Source organism: Apus apus, chromosome 5 (genome assembly GCF_020740795.1).
Source record: "Apus apus isolate bApuApu2 chromosome 5, bApuApu2.pri.cur, whole genome shotgun sequence".
NCBI classification, from domain to species: domain Eukaryota; kingdom Metazoa; phylum Chordata; class Aves; order Apodiformes; family Apodidae; genus Apus; species Apus apus.
In genome coordinates, this window is record NC_067286.1 from 20,011,689 (window position 1) to 20,035,103 (window position 23,415).

At 41.4% G+C, this 23,415-nt stretch overlaps 1 protein-coding gene across 5 annotated transcripts in view; it reads left to right on the top strand.

The window, feature by feature from the left end:
* The window catches only part of PDHX (pyruvate dehydrogenase complex component X), a 76,633-nt gene extending 67,258 nt beyond the window's left edge, over nucleotides 1-9,375 (top strand). The window contains exons 10-12 of one of the 5 annotated variants that reach the window (XM_051622223.1): nucleotides 5,710-5,774; nucleotides 5,887-5,962; nucleotides 8,592-9,375. In XM_051622223.1, coding sequence (XP_051478183.1) covers nucleotides 5,710-5,774; nucleotides 5,887-5,962; nucleotides 8,592-8,795 — 345 coding nt within the window. In that variant the 3' untranslated portion in view covers nucleotides 8,796-9,375. The other 4 variants (XM_051622227.1, XM_051622226.1, XM_051622228.1 and 1 more) reach the window with 4 other exon arrangements.
* Nucleotides 9,376-23,415: the final 14,040 nt, after the last annotated feature.

Genomic DNA, 23,415 nt, shown 5'->3' on the forward strand with positions numbered 1-23,415 from the left:
CAAACCCCTGTGTTACTTGTGGATGCCATGCTCAACATCAGAGGGGCCCTGCCTCCAGCCAGGTGGAGGAGAGGGATAACCAAGCTTATTGGACAGTGCAGATTTGGTGGCCTGGCACAACAGAACGACAGACTTATAGAGCCCTGGTGGGCACTGGTGCACAGTGCACTTTAATACCATCCAGTCACAAAGAGTCAGACTCCATTACCATCTCTGGAGTCACTGGAGGGTCTCAAGAATTAGCTGTGTTGCATGCTGAAATTAGCCTGAGTGGGAATGATTGGGAGACACATCACATAGTAACTGGCCCAGGTGCTCCATGCATCCTTGGTATAGACTTTCTCCAGAAAGGGTACTTTGAAGATCCAAAGGGTATAAATGGGCCATTGGTGTAGCAGCCATAGAGACTGAGGGTATTAACCAGCTGTCTGCCCTGCTTGGTCTCTCCGATGACCCTTCTGTGGTGGGCTTGATGAAGGTGGAGGAACAGCAGGTACCAACAGCTTCTGCTATAGTACTTTGTCGGCAGTACTGCACCAATAGATACTCCATGCTCCCAATATGTAATCTGATTCGTCAGCTAGAGAGCCAATGAGTGATAAGTAAGACTCATTCACCCTTTTAACAGCCCTATGTGGCCAGTGCAGAAGAGATTAACTGTGGACTACCGTGGTCTGAATGAAGTCACACCACCGATGAGTGCTGCGGTTCCAGACATGTTGGAACTTCAATACAAACTGGAATCCAAAGCAGCTAAATGGTATGCCACTCTTTACATTGCTAACACGTTGTTCTCCATTCCCATAGCAGCAGAGAGCAGACTTCAATTCACTTTCACCTGGAGGGGTGTCAAGTATATCTGGAATTGACTGCCCCAGGGGTGGAAGCACAGCCATGGAATGATCCACATTGCACTGGAGAAGGGTGGACCTGCGTACCATCTGCAATACATTGATGACATCATTATATGGAGTAATACAGCGGAGAAAATCTTTGAGAAAGGGAAAAAAGTGATCCACATTTTGTTAGAAGCTGGCTTTGCTATAAAGAGGAGCAAGGTCAAGGAACCTGCCAGGGAGATCCAGTTCCTAGGAGTCAGATGGCAAGATGGACGCTGACATATCCCTATGGGTGTGGTCAGTAAAACAGCTACCATGGCTTCACCTGCTGGTAAGAAAGAGTCACAGACCTTCTTAGACACAGTGGGTTTTTGGAGAATGCACATTCCTGGGTATGCTCTGATTGTGAAACCCCTCTATGAAGTCACCTGAAAGAAAGGGAATTTTTCATGGGGCCCTGAACAGCAATAGGCTATTGAACAGACAAAGCAAGAGACAGTCCACGTACTGGCCCCGGAACTTGTCCAAATGGGACAGGAAATAAAAAATGTGCTCTACACTGCAGCCAGTGACAGTGGCCTTATCTGGAGCCTCTGCCAAAAAGCACCTGATGGTCATCCCCTAGGATTTTGGAGCCGGCAGTATAAAAGTTCAGAAGCCAATTATACACCAAGTGAAAAAGAGATACTTGCTGCCTATGAAGGAGTCAGAGCTGCTTCTGAGGTAATTGGTACAGAAGCAATGCTCCTCCTAGCACTTCAACTGCCAGTACTGGAATGGATGTATAAAAGGAGGGACTCATCCATGCATTATGTCACCATTGCCACCTGGACCAAGTGGGTGGCCCTGATAACACAGGGAGCTCGAATAGTGGGCCCAAATCATCCAGGCATGGTGGAGGTGATTACAAACTGGCCAGAGGGCAAAGATTTTGGAATGCCACCAGACGAGATAGTGACTTGTGCAGAGGAGGCTCCTCTGTGTAATCAACTGTCAGATCATGAAAAGCAATTTGCTCTTTTCACTGATGGATCCTGCCATCTTGTAGGAAGTAAGCAGAGGTGGAAAGCTGCTGTCTGGAGTCCCATGAGACAGGTTGCACAAGCTAAGGACAAAAAAGGTGAATCAAGACAATTTGCAGAAGTAAAGGCCATCCAGCTGGCTGTAGACATTGCAGAGCAGGAGCAGTGGCCAATACTTTATTTCTACACGGATTCCTGAATGGTAGCAAGTACTTTGTGGGGGTGGCTAAAGGGATGGAAATGGGACAATTGGCAGCGCAGGGGGAAGCCTATTTGGGCTGACCCCTGTGGCAAGATATTGCTGCCTGATTAGAGACATTGACAGTAAAGGTACGGCACATAGATGCCTACGGACCAAAGAGCTGGGCCACTGAAGAACAGAAACATAACCATCAAGCAGACCAGGCAGCTAAAGTGTTCCAAACAGATTTGGACTGGGAGCACAGAGGTGAACTGTTTTTAGCCTGGTGGGCCCACGACACATCTGGGCATCAAGGATGAGATGCAACGTACAGATGGGTCCGTGACCGAGGGTTAGATTTAACTCTGGATACTATTACACAGGTTATCCATCACAGTGACATATGTGTTACAATCAGTCAAGCCAGACGGCTAAAACTGTTGTGGTACCATGGCCATTGGTGCAAATAAAAGTATGGAGAAGCCTGGCAGGTTGATTACATCACCCTCCCTCAGACTCATAGCAGCAAGCGACATGTGCTTACAATGGTTGAAGCAAGCACTGAGTGGCTTGAAACATCCTGTCCCTCATGCCACTGCTCATAACACTATTTTGGGCCTCAAAAGACAAGTTTTATGGAGACATGGTACCCCTGAGAGGGTTGAGTGGGACAATGGAACTCATTTCAGGAACAACTTACCCACTCTGTGGATAAGGAATTGGCTGGATGGTTGCATGGCTTGGTGTGTAAATGGAGACAAGTGTCAAGTGGCATTTGTCAAGGATCAGTAGCAGGACTAGTGCTGTTTAAAATCTTTGCTGGCAACATGGACAGTGGAACTGAGTGCACTCTCTGCAGGTTGGCTGATGACACCAAGCTCTGTGTGTATGATCAACACACTGGAGGGAAGAGATGCCATCTACTGGGACATCCATAAATAGGCTTGAGAGGTGAGCCCATGCCAACCTCGTGAAGTTCAACAAGACCAAATGCAAGGTCCTGCACCTGGGTTGGGGCAATCCCAAACACAGTTACAGGCTGGGTGGATAATCGGTTGAGAACAGCCCTGATGAGAAAGACTTGGGCTTGCTGGCTGATGTGAAGCTCAACATGAGCTGGCAATGTGCACTTGCAGCCCAGAAAGCCAGCTGTATCCTGAGCTGCATCAAAAGAAGCATGGCCAGCAGGTGAAAGGAGGTGATTTTCCTGCTCTACTCTGCTCTCCTGAGAACACAGCTGGAATACATTTCTGGAGCTGCCAACACAGGAAGGACATGGAGCTGTTGGAGCAGAAGTCCAGAAGAGGGCCACGAAGGTGATCAAAGTGGTGGAGTACCTCTCCTATGAAGAGAGTTGGTATTTTTCAGCCTGAAGAAGAGAAGACTCTGGTGAGACATCATAGTGAACTCCCAGTATCTGAAGGGGGTTACAGGAAAGGTGGGGAAGGACTGTTTTACATGGGCATGTAGTGATAGGACAAGGAGTAATGGTTTTATACTGGAAGAGGGTAGGTTTATGTTTGACATTAGGAAGAAATTCTTCACTGTGAGGGTGATGAGACATTGGAACAGGTTGCCCAGGCAGGTTGTGGATGCCTCATCCCTGGAAGTGTTCAAGGCCAGGTTGGATAGTGCTTTGAGCATCCTCGGTCTAGTGGGAGGTGTCCCTGCCCATGCAGGGGAGTTGGAACTAGATGATCCCTTCAAACCCAAACCATTCTGTGATACAATATGTGATAGGATAACAATATGATAAAGTTAGCATAGCATTCCCCTTTCATTTTATATGGAATGTCTAACATAGGTCACACTACTCAATATGAAAGTCACTGGGTCATGTAAATTGCAGGTGTCCACACCAATATAATTTTGCTTTTTAAATTCTTTACTGAGTTATTGCAATAAATATGTACCTGACACACACATGTGTGATGCACAGATTGAAAGTGCAGCTGCTTCTCTATCAGTGTCTCAATAGTTTGGCAGACATTTCCTTTGTGCAGGTGACTTATGTGTCCCCTTCTGCTGCATGTTAATTTTAACTTCTTTCCAGGTCATGTGCATCCTAGTACCATATTTTCATCATTCAAATAATGCAATTGCATGTATGCATTACGCTTGTATTGATCCTATTGTGTGAACACTGTTCCCAAGACTATTGTCTTCTGGTTAACCAGTTATTCAGAGATGAATACAAGTCTAATGTAAAATTCAGTCTGTCCTTTCAACTTTTAAATTATAATAAAAGTGTCAAACTTTTATAAAACTTGATATAAATTTGAATTACTTAGTGAGAGATTCATTAGAATGAGATACTCTTAAACTTCTTGGTGTTTATTTCTAAACTGAAGTAATTGCAGTCATTAAACTACTGTGGCCTTATAGAACCCTGACTTGAAGGATGTTTAGAAATGGATACAAATGGGATTAATCCATGTCACAACTATAACTACTAATCAACTCAGTATTTGTGTGGAAGTTTACCTTTTAATGACTTTACTTCCCCCACATGCAAACAAACAAACAAAAAAGATCAATTCAGCCATGGTTTCCACTTATTGATTCTGGTTCTTAAAGGCAGGAGTAAGGTTTCATAGAAATTACCTCATGGCAGATTGAAATGAGTGCGTGATGGGATATTCATAGAATGCATGTAGAAAATCCACAGAAGGAAAAACAAGCACTTCCTGGAAAGCAATCTATAAACAAAACCATTGTAAAATAAGTAAACAAACAAACAAATAAATAAGGTCAATTCCTTCTGCATATATTCCCACTTCAGTATCTGCTACCAGTTCAAGAGGTCCTCATTTTTAAAAGGTCTTTCCTAATGGCGAAGTCATCCTACACATTCCCGGTGACTACCTCTTCCACTGAGTACTTGCAGGGTGTTAGTGGGTTGGTGGTTGCATAACTGGCTCTTGTCCCACCAATGAGTGCTATTTCTCTTGTGACCCACACAGGCCTTTCTTCTTTATGTGACAACTACTGTAAGAATTACTTATCCTGATTCCTGCTGCTGACACCCAAGGAGGCCTATGAGCTAGAAACATTCTAGGTGGGGATAAAGTTATCTTTCTCTGTGTTCTTATCTTAGAACATAGTATGGACTTAGTGGGCTGTATTTTTTAACAAATCATGTGTGAACAGTTTCTTGTGTTACATTTAGAAGCAGAAAAGTCTCACAAATAAAATTAAGGTTATGGGAAGGGTGGTCTTTAATGCTGAATGCTTATCTGGAAGAAATATATTTTCTCAATCTCCTTGAAAGTTCTAAAGTGTGGTACATGGCAGCTTCTTTAAACAAGTGTGTTAAGAAGAATAATGTGAAATTGTCTCATCAGCATTTTGCTAGATATTTTTCTCATTGAAGAACACCATGGAGAATGGTGGTTCGCTTGTGAAAACTGGATCAATGTTTATAAGGTGAGAGAACAGCTTTTATTCAAAAGCTAGTGTCATTGGGAAAATTCTGTGTCCTGGTCTCTTTGCCAAATCATTGCATCTATAACAATATTGCTGAGATGCTTCCCTAAATCCAAAAGCAGATTACTTTTTAATGGCTATATGATACTTAAAATGTGTTACTAAGTAAAAATAATTAATGTATTACAAACTTCAGTTTCTTTCTTCTTCCATTTTCTTTTTCTTCTTTCATTTCCCTTAGGCTCTAGCAAAGAAAGCAAGAGATGGAAAACTGTTACCGGAAGAGTATCAGGGAGGATCTTTTAGGTAAAACTCTCCAGCTGCATTTAATACATGCATTGTGGGTTCAGAACTGGTTTATCTTCAACTCTTCCACTATGCCTTAATGCATTGCCTTTAAAAATCTTGCTCCATTTAGGATGAAAATCCATGTGATGATTCTGAGGGCCAAGCCTAGGCCGAGTGTCCTGTATCAAGGGGAAACAGTTATCTCGGTACAGGTTTATTTCATCTGAGCCTTGTATTTTCTTACTGAGTCTGACTGAGTATTACTGACTTATATTTTTGCACCTAATTTTTCCCAATTGCAGAAGAATGTTTTTCTGTTGGCTTGTGTTTTGGGGTTTTTTTAGATTAATTTTGTAGGTAAGGAAACCTATTTATAGTAGTTTTTAAATAAATATTTTTAAAAGAGTGTTTGGCAGAGATAGTGCAACAGACAGTGATGTCCACTTTGTCTTCAATTCTCTCAGAGGAATTATCTAAGGGAGCAAAAAACAGTTACAGCAAAGTTGTCGTGCTAGGTCTTACAGTTTAACTGAAACGTTAAAAAGTGAATAGATAATTTTTAAATAGCAGCATATACTTAGTAAATATTTGTTCTAGAAAATGTACTCTGCAAAAAGAGCTAGTGAACTCAGTGATGAGAAATAAATGGCATGTGTAAAACCCTAGCATAAATGTAGTGACACAGTTGGACAATTAATTTCTCATCATACTGTTTACACTCCCCACTCTAAACTTTTAATGTACTGTATTTTATGATACAGTATCATCAAGGAACAATTTTGTTATATAAACTTTAGCTTAGCTCATTTTTTATGAATTTTCAAAAGCTGACTCTGAGTGCTTATATTAATCATATCTTCTAGAATAATAATTTGTGATGAGAGTAATATTTCATACTTATACAGAAACATTGCTGTAATGTATATTAATGTGCCTGAATTGCAACTGTATGGAATTATGTGGCTTTCATGCTAGGAGTAGTGGTTAAAAAAAATCTCCAAGCCTTTCAGCAGAAAAAACATACGGAAATGTATCAGTAGTGGCTCAGATGTCTTCGTCAACACAAATGGCCCCTGAGTGAAAATAACTGTGAATATTTCACTGGTAACAGATGTCAGTAGTGAGGACATCTGTGTGAGGTGTGACCAAGTGGATGATCTGCTCAGCCTGGTGGCAGAGCTATGAGAGGAAGTAAAGGAACATCAGGGATTGTGAGAAAGACATAGACTGGTGGAACCATTCTCTGCTCTCCCTGAGGCAGAAACAGGAAAAGCCACCAGATAAAAAGCATCATCAAGGGGATCTTATATCCTCCCCCCACCAGGCTGAAGGCAGTAGCTTAAAGGAAAAGACTGAATAGAAGCAAGCCCACACTCAAGGTGGCAGGAAAGCCCCCTCCTTGCTCATCTCACCTTCCCAGGTGCCTCTATACAGCAGGTATGACGCTCTGGATGTGAAGGCCAGTTAATGGATGATATGGATGACAGTCCATCTACACCAGAGGTGTTGCCAAGGTCAGAAAGGCCTGCCCCCCATATCATGACCACCTCTATAAGGAAGAAAAGATGGCTTGTAGTTCTAGGTATCTTCTTTCTCAGGGGAACACAGGGTTCATTATGCCATAGAGACCCTCCTCTTAGGGAAGTCTGCTGACTCCCTGGGGCCCTAGAATATCACTAGGAAACTTCCTAGCTTGGTGTGGTGCTCGGACATGGTATGGTTATTGCTCTTTCATGTGGGTGGTAATGAAGGCGCAGTGCATAGTCCAAGGGTGATCAAAAGAGGCTTCAGGGCCTTGGGGCAGTTGGTAAGAAAATCTGGAGGGGTCTAGGGCAATTATCCACTGCCATCTGTCGAGCGCAACAACTGTCTGCCAGATGACTGTACACTAGAAAACTGACTGCTGGACATTTATACACCACCTACTCTCCAATCAATAGGTGGTGCTTGTTCAGCACTGTGAAAAGAACCACCTACAGCACTGTGAACAGAACCACCGGAAACTGGTGGCTCTGCTGCCGGTGCTCTTATTTTTGTAAGAAGATTGTGTATATATGGGGGAGATCAAGTGTATGAGTCACACACTTTGTAACATGAAAAATTAACAGTGACATAAGGGCTACTCAATCAAATGTATTACAAACAGCTGTTTTCAGGTCACAGTCCTGAGCATCACTTCTAAAACTGTGTTTTGATGGTTTTTAATTGCATTTTTTTAACATTACTTTTAAAAAAGATCTCATGTTTAACTGAGTTGCCTTTATCTTATTGTTAGGTTTTTGTGTTACATTAAAGTCCAAGCCTTTCCAAGCATACCACTTCCCAGCTGGTGACAAGACAAAGCAGAAGGGCATGATGAGGTTTTCATGTGCCTGAGTGATATCTAGATGCCCAAATTGTATCACTTAGTTGTCAGCAGCCCTTGTAACTTAAAGTTGTGAAATTCAGTCTAAAAGACATTTGTCTCAGAACAAGAACAGGCAAAGTTTATTTGAAGATAACCATTTTCCTGTTGTACTCAGTGCCTTCAGTGTGTGCAACACAACTGTAAAGAAATGAGACTTTTTAAAAGGTGCATTAGTCATAATTAAAAAATCCCAAGCCCTTGAGAATCTGAATGTGCCTAGCTGAAATCCAGTTCAGATCTATTTTAAAGCTAATGGGTTTGGCCATGGGAGATAATTGGGTCACAGTAGTTGTTCAATATCGATTATTTCTTCTAGGTAATATATAATTTCTGATATTCTGGTAACTCTTTTCTTTCTTCCATTTAGTATCTCCAATCTGGGCATGTTTGGCATAAATGATTTCACTGCAGTTATAAACCCTCCACAGGCTTGCATCCTAGCTGTGGGCCGAGCAAGACCAGAGCTCAGGATTGTGGAAGATGAAGAAGGGAATGAGAAACTTAAGCAGCATCAACTCATGACAGTGACTCTTTCAAGTGATGGTCGGGTGGTAGATGATGAACTGGCTTCGAAGTTTCTGAAGACCTTAAAAGCCAACATAGAGAATCCAATGCAACTTGCCTTGTGTTAAACTTGGTGAAGATTGCTTCTTGATTTGGCATATAGATAGCTTACGTACTTGGTGTTGTTCTTCTCTATAGCGGAGTAAATAGTTACTGGACAGTTAAAATATTTAATGAATTAATGCACAAAACTATTAAGTGTCATGATTTTAGTCTTTGGCAATGACTAAGTTTTATATTGTAAAGCTACAAGACTTTTAATACGCTACATTTCTTTACACACTTAGTACTAATGGCACGTTTGCATAGAAAAGTTAGTTTTTCCTCTGTAAAAGAAAATTCAAGAAAACTTTGTGAAATTTAAAAGGCAATCATATAACAGTTTTGATTAGAAGGGATCTTTAAAAGTATTCTATGTGTTTGTAATGACGTAAGTGCATTTAGAGGATCTGGTGAGAATATAAATTGTCAGTAAAATTGTGGGAGCTCATCTTATTCTAGTTTGTGCAAGTTTTGGTTTTTGAAATGTTGCCATAATTAAAAATCCAGACAAAACCTATAGTTAATACTGAGTTGAGAGTTTTTGCTGAATGAGTTTGCTTCCTTGTTTTTTTCTGTTATAATAAATTTCATAAACTATGAATCTAACAGTAGGGAGAGATTCTGATTACCAGACCTACTTCACTGTGCAATAATAGACATATCCATTCTGTAATTGCAGGAGCTTCTCACTGATAAATTGTATTCAAGATTGGGTGCTGAAGATTAATTTGCAACCATTACTTTTTCCAAAGTTTTTTTGTCAATCCTGTATTACTTGGAGGGGAATATCTCAGCAATTGTCCTTAAAAACGTACAAAAAATTCTTAGTGTTTGCATAGCTAAATCTGCTCTGCCCACCTGAGAGAATTTGAAGACCAATTGAAATTCTGATATGGTGTTAATATTTTTTGTACTTGGTGCTTTAGTGTTGCTGTGTGCTCCCCAGCATTTGTATATTCTACTCTTAAGCTGACAACAGTTAAGAGCTGCCTAACTGATGTGTACAACTATAGTTTTGCATGTATGTGTGTATGTGTAGTGAGAGTCAGTATGTTTTACTGCTGCTGGAAGGCACTGTTCTGTGTAAGTATAGAATGTTTAACATATCTCATTCATGTGAGTACTAAATACAACCATAATACTTTCCCTGTTCAGCACAAACAGGTGAAGACAGTACAATTTTTTCTGCAGATTAAATAAACCTTTACAACTTTTGTTGGACTAGGCAAATCTCAGTAAGGCCAGTGCAAGCTTTAACTCAAATTTATGTACACCTGATTCCTTGCCAGTATTGTTATGTGACATAAAGATGCATATATGTGATTTGTCAGTAAACACATTCTGAAGGAAATCTCTGGAATTCAGACGTGATAGCAGTCATATCTCCTTAATTCAGACTACTATTTGGCAACATCTACCACTTTAGCAGAAGTGAGACAACAAATAATTCCTCATTATCACCATACCACTGTCCATCATTTTCGAAAAATCACGGCAAACAGGAGAGGTGCCGGAGGACTGGAGGAAAGCCAATGTCACTCCAGTCTTCAAAAAGGGCAAGAAGGAAGATCCAGGAAATTACAGATCAGTCAGCCTCATCTCCATCCCTGGAAAAATGATGGAGCAGCTCATTTTGGAGGTCATCTCAAAGCACATGGAAGAGAAGGTGGTTATCAGGAGTAGTCAGCATGGATTTACCATGGAAATCATGCTTGACTGATCTTACAGCCTTCTCTGATGCAGGGAGACCAGTGGATGTAGTCTTCCTTGACCTTAGCAAGGCTTTTGACACAGTCTCCCATAACATCCTTATGAGCAAACTCAGGAAATGTGAGTTGGAAGACTGGACAGTGAGATGGATTAAGAACTGGCTATACAATAGAGCCCAAAGAGTGGTGATCAATGGTGCAGAGTCCAGCTGGAGACCTGTAAACAGTGGGGTCCCCCAGAGATCAGTGCTGGGTCCAGTCCTGGTCAACATCTTTATCAACAACCTTGATGGTGGGACAGACTGGACTGTCTTCTCTGGAAGTCTGCTGAGGACATGAAGTTGGGAGGACTGGCTGATTGACCTGAAGGTTGTGCAGCCATTCAGTGAGATCTAGACAGACTGGAGAGCTGGGCAAAGGTTAACCTAATGATGTTCAACAAGAAAAATTGCAGAGTCCTGCACCTGGGAAGGAAAAACAAAATGCACCAGTACAGGTTAGGAGGTGATCTGCTAGAGAGCAGTTGTGTGGATAAGGAACTTGGAGTCCTGGTAGACAACAAATTATTCATGGGACAACAGTGTGCCCTTGTGGCCAAGAAATCCAGTGGTATCCTGGGGTGCATTAGGAGGAGCATGTCCAGCAGATTGAGGGAGGTGTCCTCCCCCTCTACTCAGCCCTAGTGAGACCCCACTTGGAGTATTGTGTCCATTTCTGGGCTCCCCAGTTCTAGAGGGACAGGGATCTACTTGAGAGAGTCCAATGGAGTGCTACAAGGATGATTAAAGGACTGGAACACCTGCCTTATGAGGAAAGGCAAAGAGTCCTGGGGCTTTTCAGTCTAGAGAGGAGAAGACTGAGGGGGGATCTAATTAATGTCTATAAATACATGAGGGCTGGGCATCAAGAAGGCAGAGACAACCTCTTTTCACTTGTGTCCTGTGATAGGATGAGGGGCAATGGATTCAAACGGGCACAGGAAGTTCCACCTCAACATGAGGAAGAACTTTACTGTGAGGGCTACAGAGCACTGGAACAGGCTCCTCAGAGAGGTTGTGGAGTCTCCTTCTGTGGAGACTTTCAAGACCTGTCTGGATGCCTTTCTGAGTGATCTGCCCTAGTTTTGATCCTGCTCTGGCAAGGGCCTTGAACTTGATCTTTGAAGGTCCCTTCCAACCCCTAACATTCTGTGATTCTGTGATTTTCCTGAAGACCGTAGGGATTTGGAGATGAGGGCAATGGATAAAATAGTCCAGAAGGCACCCTTAACACAGGTAAGGGTTATGCTTACATTTGAAGCAGATTTGCCTTAAAGCAAAAAAAAAAAATTCACAGTTGAAAAGCGTAACTTTTCATGTATTATTCTTTCAGATGTCTTCTGTCAACATCATTTTTACATATCTAAGAAAATACCATGCAAACATCTACTTTATTGAATAAATAAAAAGAAAAGAAAAAAAAGAAAACCACTAAAAATAAAAATTTAAGGAGTACGCTGAAATCTGTTGGAAATGTCTTCCTGTAGGATATACTTGGTGAAAACTGCTTTTTTCATACAATTTTCCTTTGCAATAGGCATAGCTAGAAAGAGATAAAGGTTAGCTATTTTGTGATTTTTGGCATTTAACTGTTTGTCACATTTTACTTCCTAATTACACTATCAGAATATGTGACATTTCCAGATCTTTTTTCCTGCAGTGTATTCCTTATGAAATAAAATTTCTGTAATTTTCCAACATTTTCTACATATAGTCCATAAAATAACTTCACTTCTGCACAATAAACTTTCACTTGTAGTTCTATTTTCACCTAATCCTTTTGTCCACATGCTCATTTCCATCTGTGCAAAATGCAGTAGACACATTCTTCAACTAATGATTAATCCCTTTGGATTCATTAGAATTTTAGAGTTGACTAGGAAACCATAAATATGACAATCCAAGAAACAAAGAACACACACTTATGTATGCTATGTTGTACAGAAAGTTGAGTATTGATTACATTAAAGAATATTTAATTGAAGACTAAGTTGGGGAAACTAATTCAGAACTGTTGGAACTAAGTGTCATGCTTAATGTGTTTTTTATATGTGATAATTTGTGCCACAAGGTGACAGAAAACAAAGGAGAAGTTGCTATAAAGGAAAAGGTTCTATTAGAATTGATCATATAATAGTGTTATGGTAGTTACCTGTAGGCTTGCAGATGATGATGATAATTCTCCTCCTCCACCTCCTCCTCAAGAGTGGTCAGGCTCTGGAACAGCCTGCCCAAAGAGGTGGTAGTCACCATTGCTGGAGATATTCAAGGAATGTGGAGATGTGGCACTTCAGGGCACACTAGTAGCCAAGGTTGTGGGATTTTCTTTTTTTTTCTTTTTTTTCTTTTTTTTTTTTTGTGGGGTGTTTTATGTGGATTTTTTGTTTTGTTTTGTCTTGTTTTTTTGGTTGGAGTTTTGGCTTGTTTGGTATGGTTTGGGATTTTTTTGTGTTGATGGTTGGACTCAGAGGTCCTTTCCAAGCATGACATTTCTGCAATTCTGTGACTCTGCAATATAGTTTTGAAGATTTGTTGGTAAAGCAATGGGTATAGACTGCAACACAGAGACTATGCATTTTGAAAACACCCATTACTGTAGCAATCAAATAGTAATATCCAGCTATCTCGTTATATATGAAACATATTATGGTCTCTTTTTCACACTCATTATTTTTACTTTTATGTATTCTAAATTAAGAGGCACTCCTTGAGCATTCCATGTGACTTCCTTTTTACAGTCTGAAAAAAGCTGATTCTCTTCTAGTCTCGGCCTGCGCAGCTCCATTGAGTAAACCTGGAAGCTTTCAGCCTAAATTTTATCCTAGTTACATATTCAGCAATATGTAGTAAAAACACACTGCTGAACAATCAAATAAAACACCATTCTAATTAGCTAGCAAGTTCATGGAAGTTTTCTTCAAGTCCTGTTTGCTAAAAGGCTCTAAGTAAAACAGGACTTTTAGCTCATTGTGACATACCAAAATAGAATTTAAAAAAGGAAATTTTTTTGCCTGTTCTGCGTTTTTATGCATCAGCTGATCCATCACAAGTCTGTCTGGTTTGTCATTCCTGTATAGTGTCTAGCTACATTATTTCTTTTCAAAATGTTCTTTGGGCTTTGAGGTTACTTTTTGAATGGAAGCAACACGTTATGTACTTGGTGTCTTATTGGGAAAGAGCTTCTTCCTAACAACTTCTGCTTGATGACTCAATGGCAGTTGCCATTAGACAAAGTAATATGTTTCCCAAGGCAGGATGTTCCTTTATGGGACTATTTGAAAGTTTGACCTGTTTCATGAAGAATCATCAGTGTCTTAGTTGACTTTCCTACAGCTTGCAAAGTCTGTTAATCCTGGAGGCGTGCTATAGATGCTGGTATATAGAGAGGCGTAACGAATATGCTTATTGCAGTATAAATCCATTATAACTATGTTTCACCAGAGATTTATTGATATAAGTAATAGAAACAAGGCATCATATCAAGGATGCTTACTTCTGCCATGTAACTTTTCTTAGAAAGTAAATTAGTAATGAAATAGATAAAAATAAAGGGAGCATATCTGAGTTTCTCAGCTATTGAGCTGTACGATTTCTAGTTGTTGTTTTGGGTTTTTTTCCCTTATCTCTTTCAACTAAAACACTTTTACAGAGTTGTAAATACCCAGATATTTTTTTTGTTAAAAAAAAACAGGTGAAATTTGCTAGTTACTCTTTTGTCCAAATGCCAAAGTTGACAGGTTTTTTCAAAAATCTTATGATGGAAAAAATAGTTCTAGTAGTGCATCTACTTTACATTCCTTGTTTCTTTTTGGCATATTTGTTTGTCAGGGTTTATTTAGTCTAAAGTATAATGCTTTTTTTTTTTTTTTAATACATTATTATCCAACATTACTACTCAGAAGAGGTTTTTTTCTTTACTCATTTTATTTGGTTTTTATAAAGCCAAATGTTTCAAGGTTTCTTTTGTATTGTGGGTTTTCTAATATAAATAGAAGAGAAAGTTAGGGGTGTTCAGCCTGGAAAAGAGAAGGATTTGGGTAGACTTCATAGCAGCCTTCCAGTATCTGAAGGAGGCCTATGTGAGAGCTGAGAAGGGAACTTTTACAAGGGTTTGTAATGAGAAGACGAAGGGTAAAGGATTAAAACTGGAGGAGGGGAGATTTAGGTTAGACATTAGGAAGAAATTCTTTAGTGTGAGGTTGTTAAGACACTGGAACAGGTTGTCCAGGAAATTTGTGGAAGCCCCAGCCCTGGAAGTGTTCATGGGCAGGTGAGATGGGGCTCTAAGCAACCTGGTCTAGTGGGAGGTGTCCCTGCCCATGTAGGGGGATGAAACTAGATGATCTTTAAGGTCCCTTCTGACTCAAACCATTCTATGATCTATGATTCTATGATAATAGCAAAGTCCAGAAGTTCAAACCTATGTTCCCTTTCACTTGAACCTGTTAGCAATGCAAGATGAGGAAGTTTTTTCAGCTTGCTATTCAGCTGCCTTCAAGTTAGCCACAGTAAACCTAGAGCATCTTCAGGTGTTTTTCCCTCTTGTCAGTCACACAAGTCTGTGGTTATTTTTTTATGCTGTCTCCAATACCTTCTTTTCTGATACCTATCTTTCCTTCCTAACAAATGGGTCTGTTTCCAGAACTGCAAAGCTGTTCTCATTCAAAGCACTGTTTTCCTAATTCTGATCCACAGCCTTCCACTGTACTGCACTTACCAATGGTCTTAGTTACAAGCCTGATAGAAAGATCTGCTTACTGGTCTGATCAAAAACTGTGGGTGACCTTCACCTACAGGACACTGGACTCCCAACCTCTGAGCATAAAGTTAAATTAAGTTATCTTTGCAGAGTCTTTTCAGGTAACAAAAATATTCAAGCATAGAGAGCTTTACTTCACTGGGACAGGAGCTCCAGTGTCTTTACAGTCTAATGATTTAACCCAGGAGATAACAATTCATCTCTGCCTTCTGTTTTCAGTAGTGTTGTATGATAGATGAGCTAAAGTAAAACAGGAATAAGAGACATGAGGACTCTATTCAAAATTATAAATAGAGATAGTGAGAGGGTAGGAATTTTCTGGTGATTACACCCTGGCCCAGGGTGTATCCAAAGCAGTCTGATAACTAATGAAATTGGTTTGCATAGCTTACTCCACTGTGTCACCGTTTGACTCAGGTTCGACAACAATGGTCTTGATCCCCTCCCCCTCCCACCCTGGTAGGGAAGGAGAGAGAGAAAAAGAGAGAGACTTGGCTAGATTGAAAATTAAACTACACAGCTTTAATTAAACACTAATGATATAAGAAAATATATACAATTATATATAAAAATGTTCAGATATGCGCAAAAGCCTCTTGCCTCCCCCCACCCCCAGCAACTCCCACAGCACTCTCCTTAGCTGTGAACAGTCCTGAAAAATCCTAGCCTGCTGCCAGAGAAAACAGAGTTAAGAGGGTCAGGAGAGCTTGAGCCTAAGGGTCGACAGTGATAGATGGACAGAGTCCTCCTCAGATGCCGGCCATGGACAGAAGAGAAGGGAAGAAGAAGCAGAAAGGAAGTGGTCTTCTGTGATCTCTGACCTTCCTCTGAGCTTACGTAGATATATGGAATGGAATATCTCTGACCAATTTTGTGCTGTCTGTCTAACTCAGCCTCTTATGTGGGGGTTATAGATCTCCCCGTAGTGTCTGAGCCGGCAGAGTAAAGATGCAACCTTGAAGACTGTTTCTTTCAGAAGGAAGAGACTACTGGGAGACTTTGGTCTGTGTTTTAATGTGAAATTTTCCCACGTCTTTTGCACACAGCTGTCCCAGAGTACCAGCATTTACATTCCTAATTAATATTTTGGGATTTCTGCGTTTTTCAGGCTGTCAGACTGTCACTGGACTGGCAATTAAATTAATGATAGACGCTCTTCTGTTAACCCCTCTCCTTTCACCTGTAGAGAAAGGGAAGATAATAAGGGAGAGAGACCTATGGATTGGATCCTAAACTACACAGCTATAATGAAGCCGTAATGATTAAAAGGAAAATAATTAAATATATACAAATATGTACAAATAAATACAAAGCCACTATCTTGCCCTCCCACCCCCCACCCCAATGTTCACATCACCACCTAGGCTGCAGGGCAGGCCCTGGAAAAATCCTGGTCTAAACTACTGGAGTCAGCAGCAGATGGGAGCTGGATTCAGAAACGCACAGATCAGGATCAAAGGCAGATGAATGGATGGTGTCCTCCTAGGATTTCAGCCACAGACAAAGAGAGTTTAACCCTCATAATCCCTCGGATTTATTCCAGGCATGACGCCTGTGGGATGGAATACTTCATCTGATCAGTTTTGGTCACCTCTCTGGTCCCCTCCTCCCTTGAGAAGTGTTGCAAGTGTCACCACTTTCCTCCCTTTTGTTTCTGGACTATAAGTTGTTTTGCAGAACCAAGATACGACCTTGGTTCTGCATACCATTCTCCAGCAGAATAAATAAAAATATAAACATGAGTGTTGTCAGTCCTAGAAGCAGACACTGACTGTTAATTTCAGCAAGTGCAGTTACTTGGAGGAGACTTCACTGAAAAGTAAAATCACTAGAAAGAAAATTGGTCCTATCCTGGCTCAAACCAGGACACAAAATTACTGAAAAGCTTGGAAGCTAATGATAGATGTCTCAGATGAAAAAAAAAAGAAATTAAAAAAATAAAAAATAAAGTAATATATGGGTTGTAGGCCTCTTGCAATGCATGAAGAATTGAGATAAAATCTAGCCTAGTTTTTCAAAGTATATAGGTCAGTAGAGAAGTAATACTTAAATTTGTCATTTTTCCTTGGCTTGGAATTCTACTTTAGTCATGACTTGAGGTATATGAAAACCTGAAACTCCCAGTAAGAAACCCGCTTTTAGAGTTCAGAGGCTAATTACCCCTTCAGTCAGGATGTTGGCTTAGCAGTGATTTGGTTTTTAGCATTCTTTGAAAGGAAGTCTTGACACTTAGACTTGCTCAGAAAGTAGAGGACCCTGGTTCAGTGCTTTCATCTGAAAAGGGTTCCCCTTTTCTGAAAAAAAAACACAGCATAGATTGACCAGAGGATAAACTGGCACACAGCATTGATATCTGTATCATGAGAGTGAGCCACTATGTAGCCAAGAACATTCAAAAGTGAGGCCAGTCAGCCAGAGAACCCAATATGGAATGGTGTCCTGGAGTCATGGTTTTCTGGAGTAAGTCTATGCCGTATTAATTATTACTTCCCATAAATAATTATCTTACTGTTCAGTGTAGGTAATAAATATTCCCCATCAATTATAAGAAATATGATGACGCTTTTTAGCTCCCGTGATCTCAATGAGTTTTGCATTTTGGCTTTCCAAGCATATTCAGTAGCAGAGATGAAAATAATTTTACTGACACAAGCAATAGGTCTACATGGAATCAAGTTTTGAGGTAAGATTGTTGATGATCACAGCCTTGAGCTGATAACTCCTGAATCCTTCCTGGTTTGTCCTTGAGGTATATATGAGTCTTATGTTTGGGTCTGGTTGGTTATAGGCATCCATTCCTTGGTTTTGCTGTCCCACAATGAATCAGTGCTCTGTCTTTTCTGTCTTTTTTTCTGTTTTCAAACAGAAAGGTCAAACATTTATCAATTAACACAGACATAACCCTCCTGCCTGCAGCATAAATTGCAGATGTAAGTAAGGTCTCCTGCAAGTAAAAGGTTTAAATATATTCTTCCTTTCAGGTGTAACACTTGGTGGGAGAAGGTGAAAGGGCTGTCTTCTAAATGATTGATGCCTCTTTCTGCAGGTGTTCCCTTTCTAGGAGTATCGTTAGAGAAGATAACATTTGAAAGTGCCAAGGGAATTGCAGTACATTGTGGCTTCGCTATCTGTCTGGGTGGAAAAATCACGGCCACAGGTGCGATCATGTACCAATGAAGGAATTTGTCATATATGACATGTTCACAACAAGTGAAACCAAGGGAAGTCTTGAATGCGTGAGTTACACGAGCATGATTATCCCCTACTCACAAAGTTTCCCATGGTTACGCTACATAGCTACAATGCATGCCAATGTTTTTCTCCTATAGCAGCATGACTTGTTTTTTCTTTTAAAGATATTTTTCTTACATCAGGGGAATAATTTTTTGAAATCTGATAGTTTTCTCTGAGTCAGGGAAACTATTTTCTTTTCCAAATGCCTGATTATCTTCTGAGTAAGCTGAATGTTGGTAGGGTCTGTCTGTATTTTTCAGGCAGAAAATACCCTGAATGAATAAATGTCTTGTATGTCATGCCAGTATTATTCATACACATCATATCTAAGAAAGAAAGCAATTTAACAAACTGGTGAATATTTATTTTTTTTCTGATAGTAATTTGAAGAATATGCACTAAGAAAGATAACTCCTCTTTCTCAGAGGACTTTCCCAGCTGTTTAGGCTTGCAAAAATAATTCTTCAGTCGGTACAGATTAACTCTATAAACAAAGTCAAAATATTTCTTTGTGTTATAAAATAAAAAAATACAAGGTCGTCTGTCATCATGCTGTATATACATGGATGGACTGGCAGCATGATGGATAGGAGAAACATTACTCTTGAGCACGAAGCTCAGCAGTGGCAATCAGGGTGCCAGGAGGAGCTGCGCTTCAGTGCCAATCACTTCTAAAACAGCTCTAAATCTTTCGTATGCTGCAAGTATCTCTGTTTCAATTAACATATACTTGTCCTTGGAATCTCTGTAGCTCTGGCTCCGGAATTCCAGGGGTTGGTGGGGTTGACCTTGAGTGTCTCCTGGTGTTTTCTGCCAGAGGCTCCACTTAGGACCATTGTACCTGGCTGTGGTGTATAGCACATTTTTGGTGTCTGGCCCTATTCAAACTGGTCCAAAGGCCATTGCCTGCACAATCTCCTTTTTAATGTGCTCAAAAGCTTTCTGATGTTCAGGACCTCATTTAAAGTCTCTCTTCTTTCAGGTAACCTCATAGAGAGGTGTCGCAATTTGACTGTAATCAGGAATGTGCATTGTCCAGAAGCCAACAATCCCTAGAAAGGTTTGAGTGTCCTTTTTGTTAGTTGGTGAGGCCAGAGCTGTTATTTTGTTAATCACATCCATCGGACTCCGACGACATCCATCTAATTACCAGGAACTGGATCTCTCACGTAGGTCCCTTGACCTTACTTCTTTTCACAGCAAAACTAGCATCCAGAAGAATTTGGATGATCTTTTTACCTTTCTCAAAGACTTCTTCTGGTGTGTCACCCCACACGATGATGCCGTTGATGTACTGCTGGTGTTCTGAAGCTTCACCCTTCTCCAGTGCAGTGTGGATCAGTCCATGACAAATGCTTGAGCTGTGTTTCCATCCCTGGGGCAGTCAATTCCAGGTGTACTGGACTCCCCTCCAGGTGAAAGCAAATTGTGGCCTGCACTCTGGTCCTAGAGGAATAGAGAAAAAGGCATGTGCATTGTCAGTAGTGGAGTACCACGAGTGCTTTTGACTCCAGCTCGTACTGAAATTCTAGCATGTCTGGCACAGTGGCAATGAGTGGTCATGTAACCTCATTCAGGCCGTGATAGTCCACTGTCAGCTTCCACTCACCATCAGGGTCATCTGAAGGGCCAGGCAAAGTATGCAGCTGTTCAGCGTCCTCAGTCTCTACAGCTGCTATGCTAAAGGCCCACTGGTACTCTTTTGGGTCCTGGAAATAACCTTTTTTTGAGACAGTCTATGCCAAGGATGCACTGAGCATCTGGGCTAGTCACTATAGGGTACATTTGCCACTTCTTACCAGTAAGGCTCACATCGGCCTCCACAACAGCTCTTGAGATCCTCCCATCACTCCAGAAGTAGTGATGGATTCTGTCCCTTTGTGATTCAATGGCATTAGGGTGCACTGTGTTCACCAAGGCGTTATACTTTTGTGATTCTAATGCACCAGGCCACCAAATCCACACAGTCCAATAAACTCAGTTGTCCCTCTCCTCCTCCTGGCTGGAGGCAGGGCACCTCTAATACTGAGCATCTGAGCTTGATGCACCATCCTGGTTGGAGAACTGGTCATGACCGGAGCAGCCTTCCCAGAAGGACCGTCACCTGCATTTATTCTATTTAGCAGCTCTTGTACTCATATCTGGAGAATAACAAGTGGGTTTACTGTCCCGTGTTCGCGTGTCCTCTTTGTAGTAATCACAGAAGAGAGACCACAGGTGGTGTTGAAGCAGGTCCCATCTCTCTCACTGCTGTCTTGTAGCAGGACATCTCCTAATGGCTGCAACACGAGACCAGTTGTCTCTAGGGAGATAATGGGGCTTACCTTCCCATCTTTTCAGCATCTTACTACTTCTGTCAGTCATTTTTTCAATGGCTGAGGTGTGGAACTGTTGGGAATCAGAGAACATGTCTCCGTATTTTCATGCTTTGAAAGCCAACTCACACAAGTTGGTCTTTTGTAGTCATTGAAACATCTCATGAAGGAGAATATATGGACATGTGCTTCTGTGACAGCCTGCGCAAGCCTCCGGAACATGGGCATGTTGCACAGGATGTCATCAGGATCTGTAATCCCATTGTTATCATGGATCACCTATCACACAGCTAATTCTCTCAAATACATGATGTCTCTCTCAAGAGTGGGTGTTCTGCTTCGGCACCAGTCAATGTCACCCTTATGGGGGTATCTCTCCCTTACATCTAAAAGAATACCACTCCATAGGGTAGTAGTTCCTGTCTTACTACCAAGTGCTCTATCAATACCAGCATCTGTGGCCAGGGATCCCAACTTCCTGGCTTCTCTTTCGTCCATGTCATAGGTATCAGCCCCACTACCAAAGCATTGGAGCAAGCAGAACAGAAGCGGTTCACCTTCATTGCTGGTAAAGTCCTTTCTCATGAGGCACAGTCCCTTTGGAGAAAAAGGCTGGACAACATCCTCGTTGTCATCTGCTTGAGAGCAGCTTGCTTTTCTATCTCCTTGAGAAGGACCTGCTCCTCCATCTGCTTGAGAAGGGCCTGCTCCTTTTTCTGTTTTAGAAATGTTTGCTCCTTTGGTTAGGTCTTTTGACATTGCTTTTAAAGCAGGGTCCTCTACTGTTAAACACGTTCTTGTGGTTTTGGATGGCTGTTTCTTTGCTTTACTCCTAGTCACAGGATTAACTTTTTTTTGTTCATTTGGTTTGACTGGGAGTGGTCTTAATCTTTGCAACAGCACCAGTGATGGCAGCAACCTTGGCTGTGGGGAAGGGGATTGTGATGACTCTATGCATCCACAATTGTGGTTTGGGCCCAACACGACAACAAACAAACAGCCACATGGCCACTCACTCAACTCCCCACCCCTCACATACACTCTGGTATGAGAAGGATAAAGGGTCTCATGGGTCAAAACAAAGGACAAGGAGGGTTCTTCACTGATTAAGGTCCCGGGCAAAACAGACTCAACTTGGGGAAAAAAAAAATAATTTCACTAATCAAATACACACAGAACACAGACAACACAAAGAGCAGTGCTTATATACATTACCCCCACGCCTCCCTTCTTCCCAGGCTCAAATTACTTTGTTCCAAATTTCTCTACCTCCTTCACCGCAGCGGCACAAGAGGACAGGGGGTGGGGTTTAGAGTCAATTCTCAGTCTGGTGGTTCTTGCCACTCCTTCCTCCTCAGGAAGAAGGTTTCCTTACAGTCCTCCCCTGCTTCTCCATGGAGTCCTCCATGAACCTCTCCTTCATGAGTCCTTCCCACGAGATCCGGAGTTCCAGCATGGGCTTCTCACAGAGTCACACGCTGCTTCAGGAACAGTCAACTCCCCTAGCACTTGGGTCCTCCACAGCTGCGTGTTCCAAGTGCACTAACAGCAAAGCCAAATCCACTCACCACAAAATCCAAGTCTACTGGCCAAGTTCACCCCTCCTGGCATCTCCAGGCAATGTTCCACCACATTTCTTCATGAATGTGGGGGGACAGCCTGCCATCTCTCCATAGGTTGCAGGGAAACTTCTGCTTGGGCACCTTCTTACCTTTCTTCCTCATAAACCACAGGGATCTTCACCCTAGCATTGCCTTTTCAGCACAGTTCTTCTCCTATTAAGTGCTTGCTCTGCTCAGTTCTTATCTCAGTTCTTTCATATGCTAATTACAGAGACACATTTATTGTCCCTCTAATGGCTCCCTGGCTGTTTTAGGAGCAGGGGGAGCTTGTACTGAAGCCACTCCTGGGGATCTTCCCCGACTACCAAAAATCCCACCAAACCAGCACAGCAATACTCAGCAGAAGCATCCTTACTGAAACAGTGCCATTTAGATCAATAGCTGGGAGATTCAGCCTAAGAAAAAACAGAGAGGTAAAACTGACCCTGCCATTACCAACATAAACCTTTCTGTTCATATAAAAATCCTTACTATACAGTGCCACCCTATAGATCAGTAACAAACCCCCTGTTATTGCTAAATAGCTTATCACATGATAGATTATGGCTTTGGCTATAGTCTTATTGATAAACAATGAAACAGTAACGAGAGCAGGTACATAGAGCAGTTTTATCCCATCTGCATACCACATGTGTGACTGCATGTTGTGGAAAAGGTCCCGCAGAAATACTGCAGAAAGTGTCTGTTCAGTTTTCAACCTATCAGTATATTCAGCAAAAGCATTTCCCATAGTTCTCTGAGGGATTCCTCCCATCAGAGTTGGAATTCTACATAGTCACCATTTATTGAGAATTTATAGCCTGGGCTTGAGATACAGGCCCACATTTGTGTGCCAGTAAATTATTGTCATGATTTGACTCAAGACTGGCAATTAAACCAGCGACAATAATGCTCTTGATCCCCTCCCACCCAGTCAGGGAAAGGAGAGAGAGAATGAAGAGAGAGAGACTTTCCAGACTGAAAACTAAA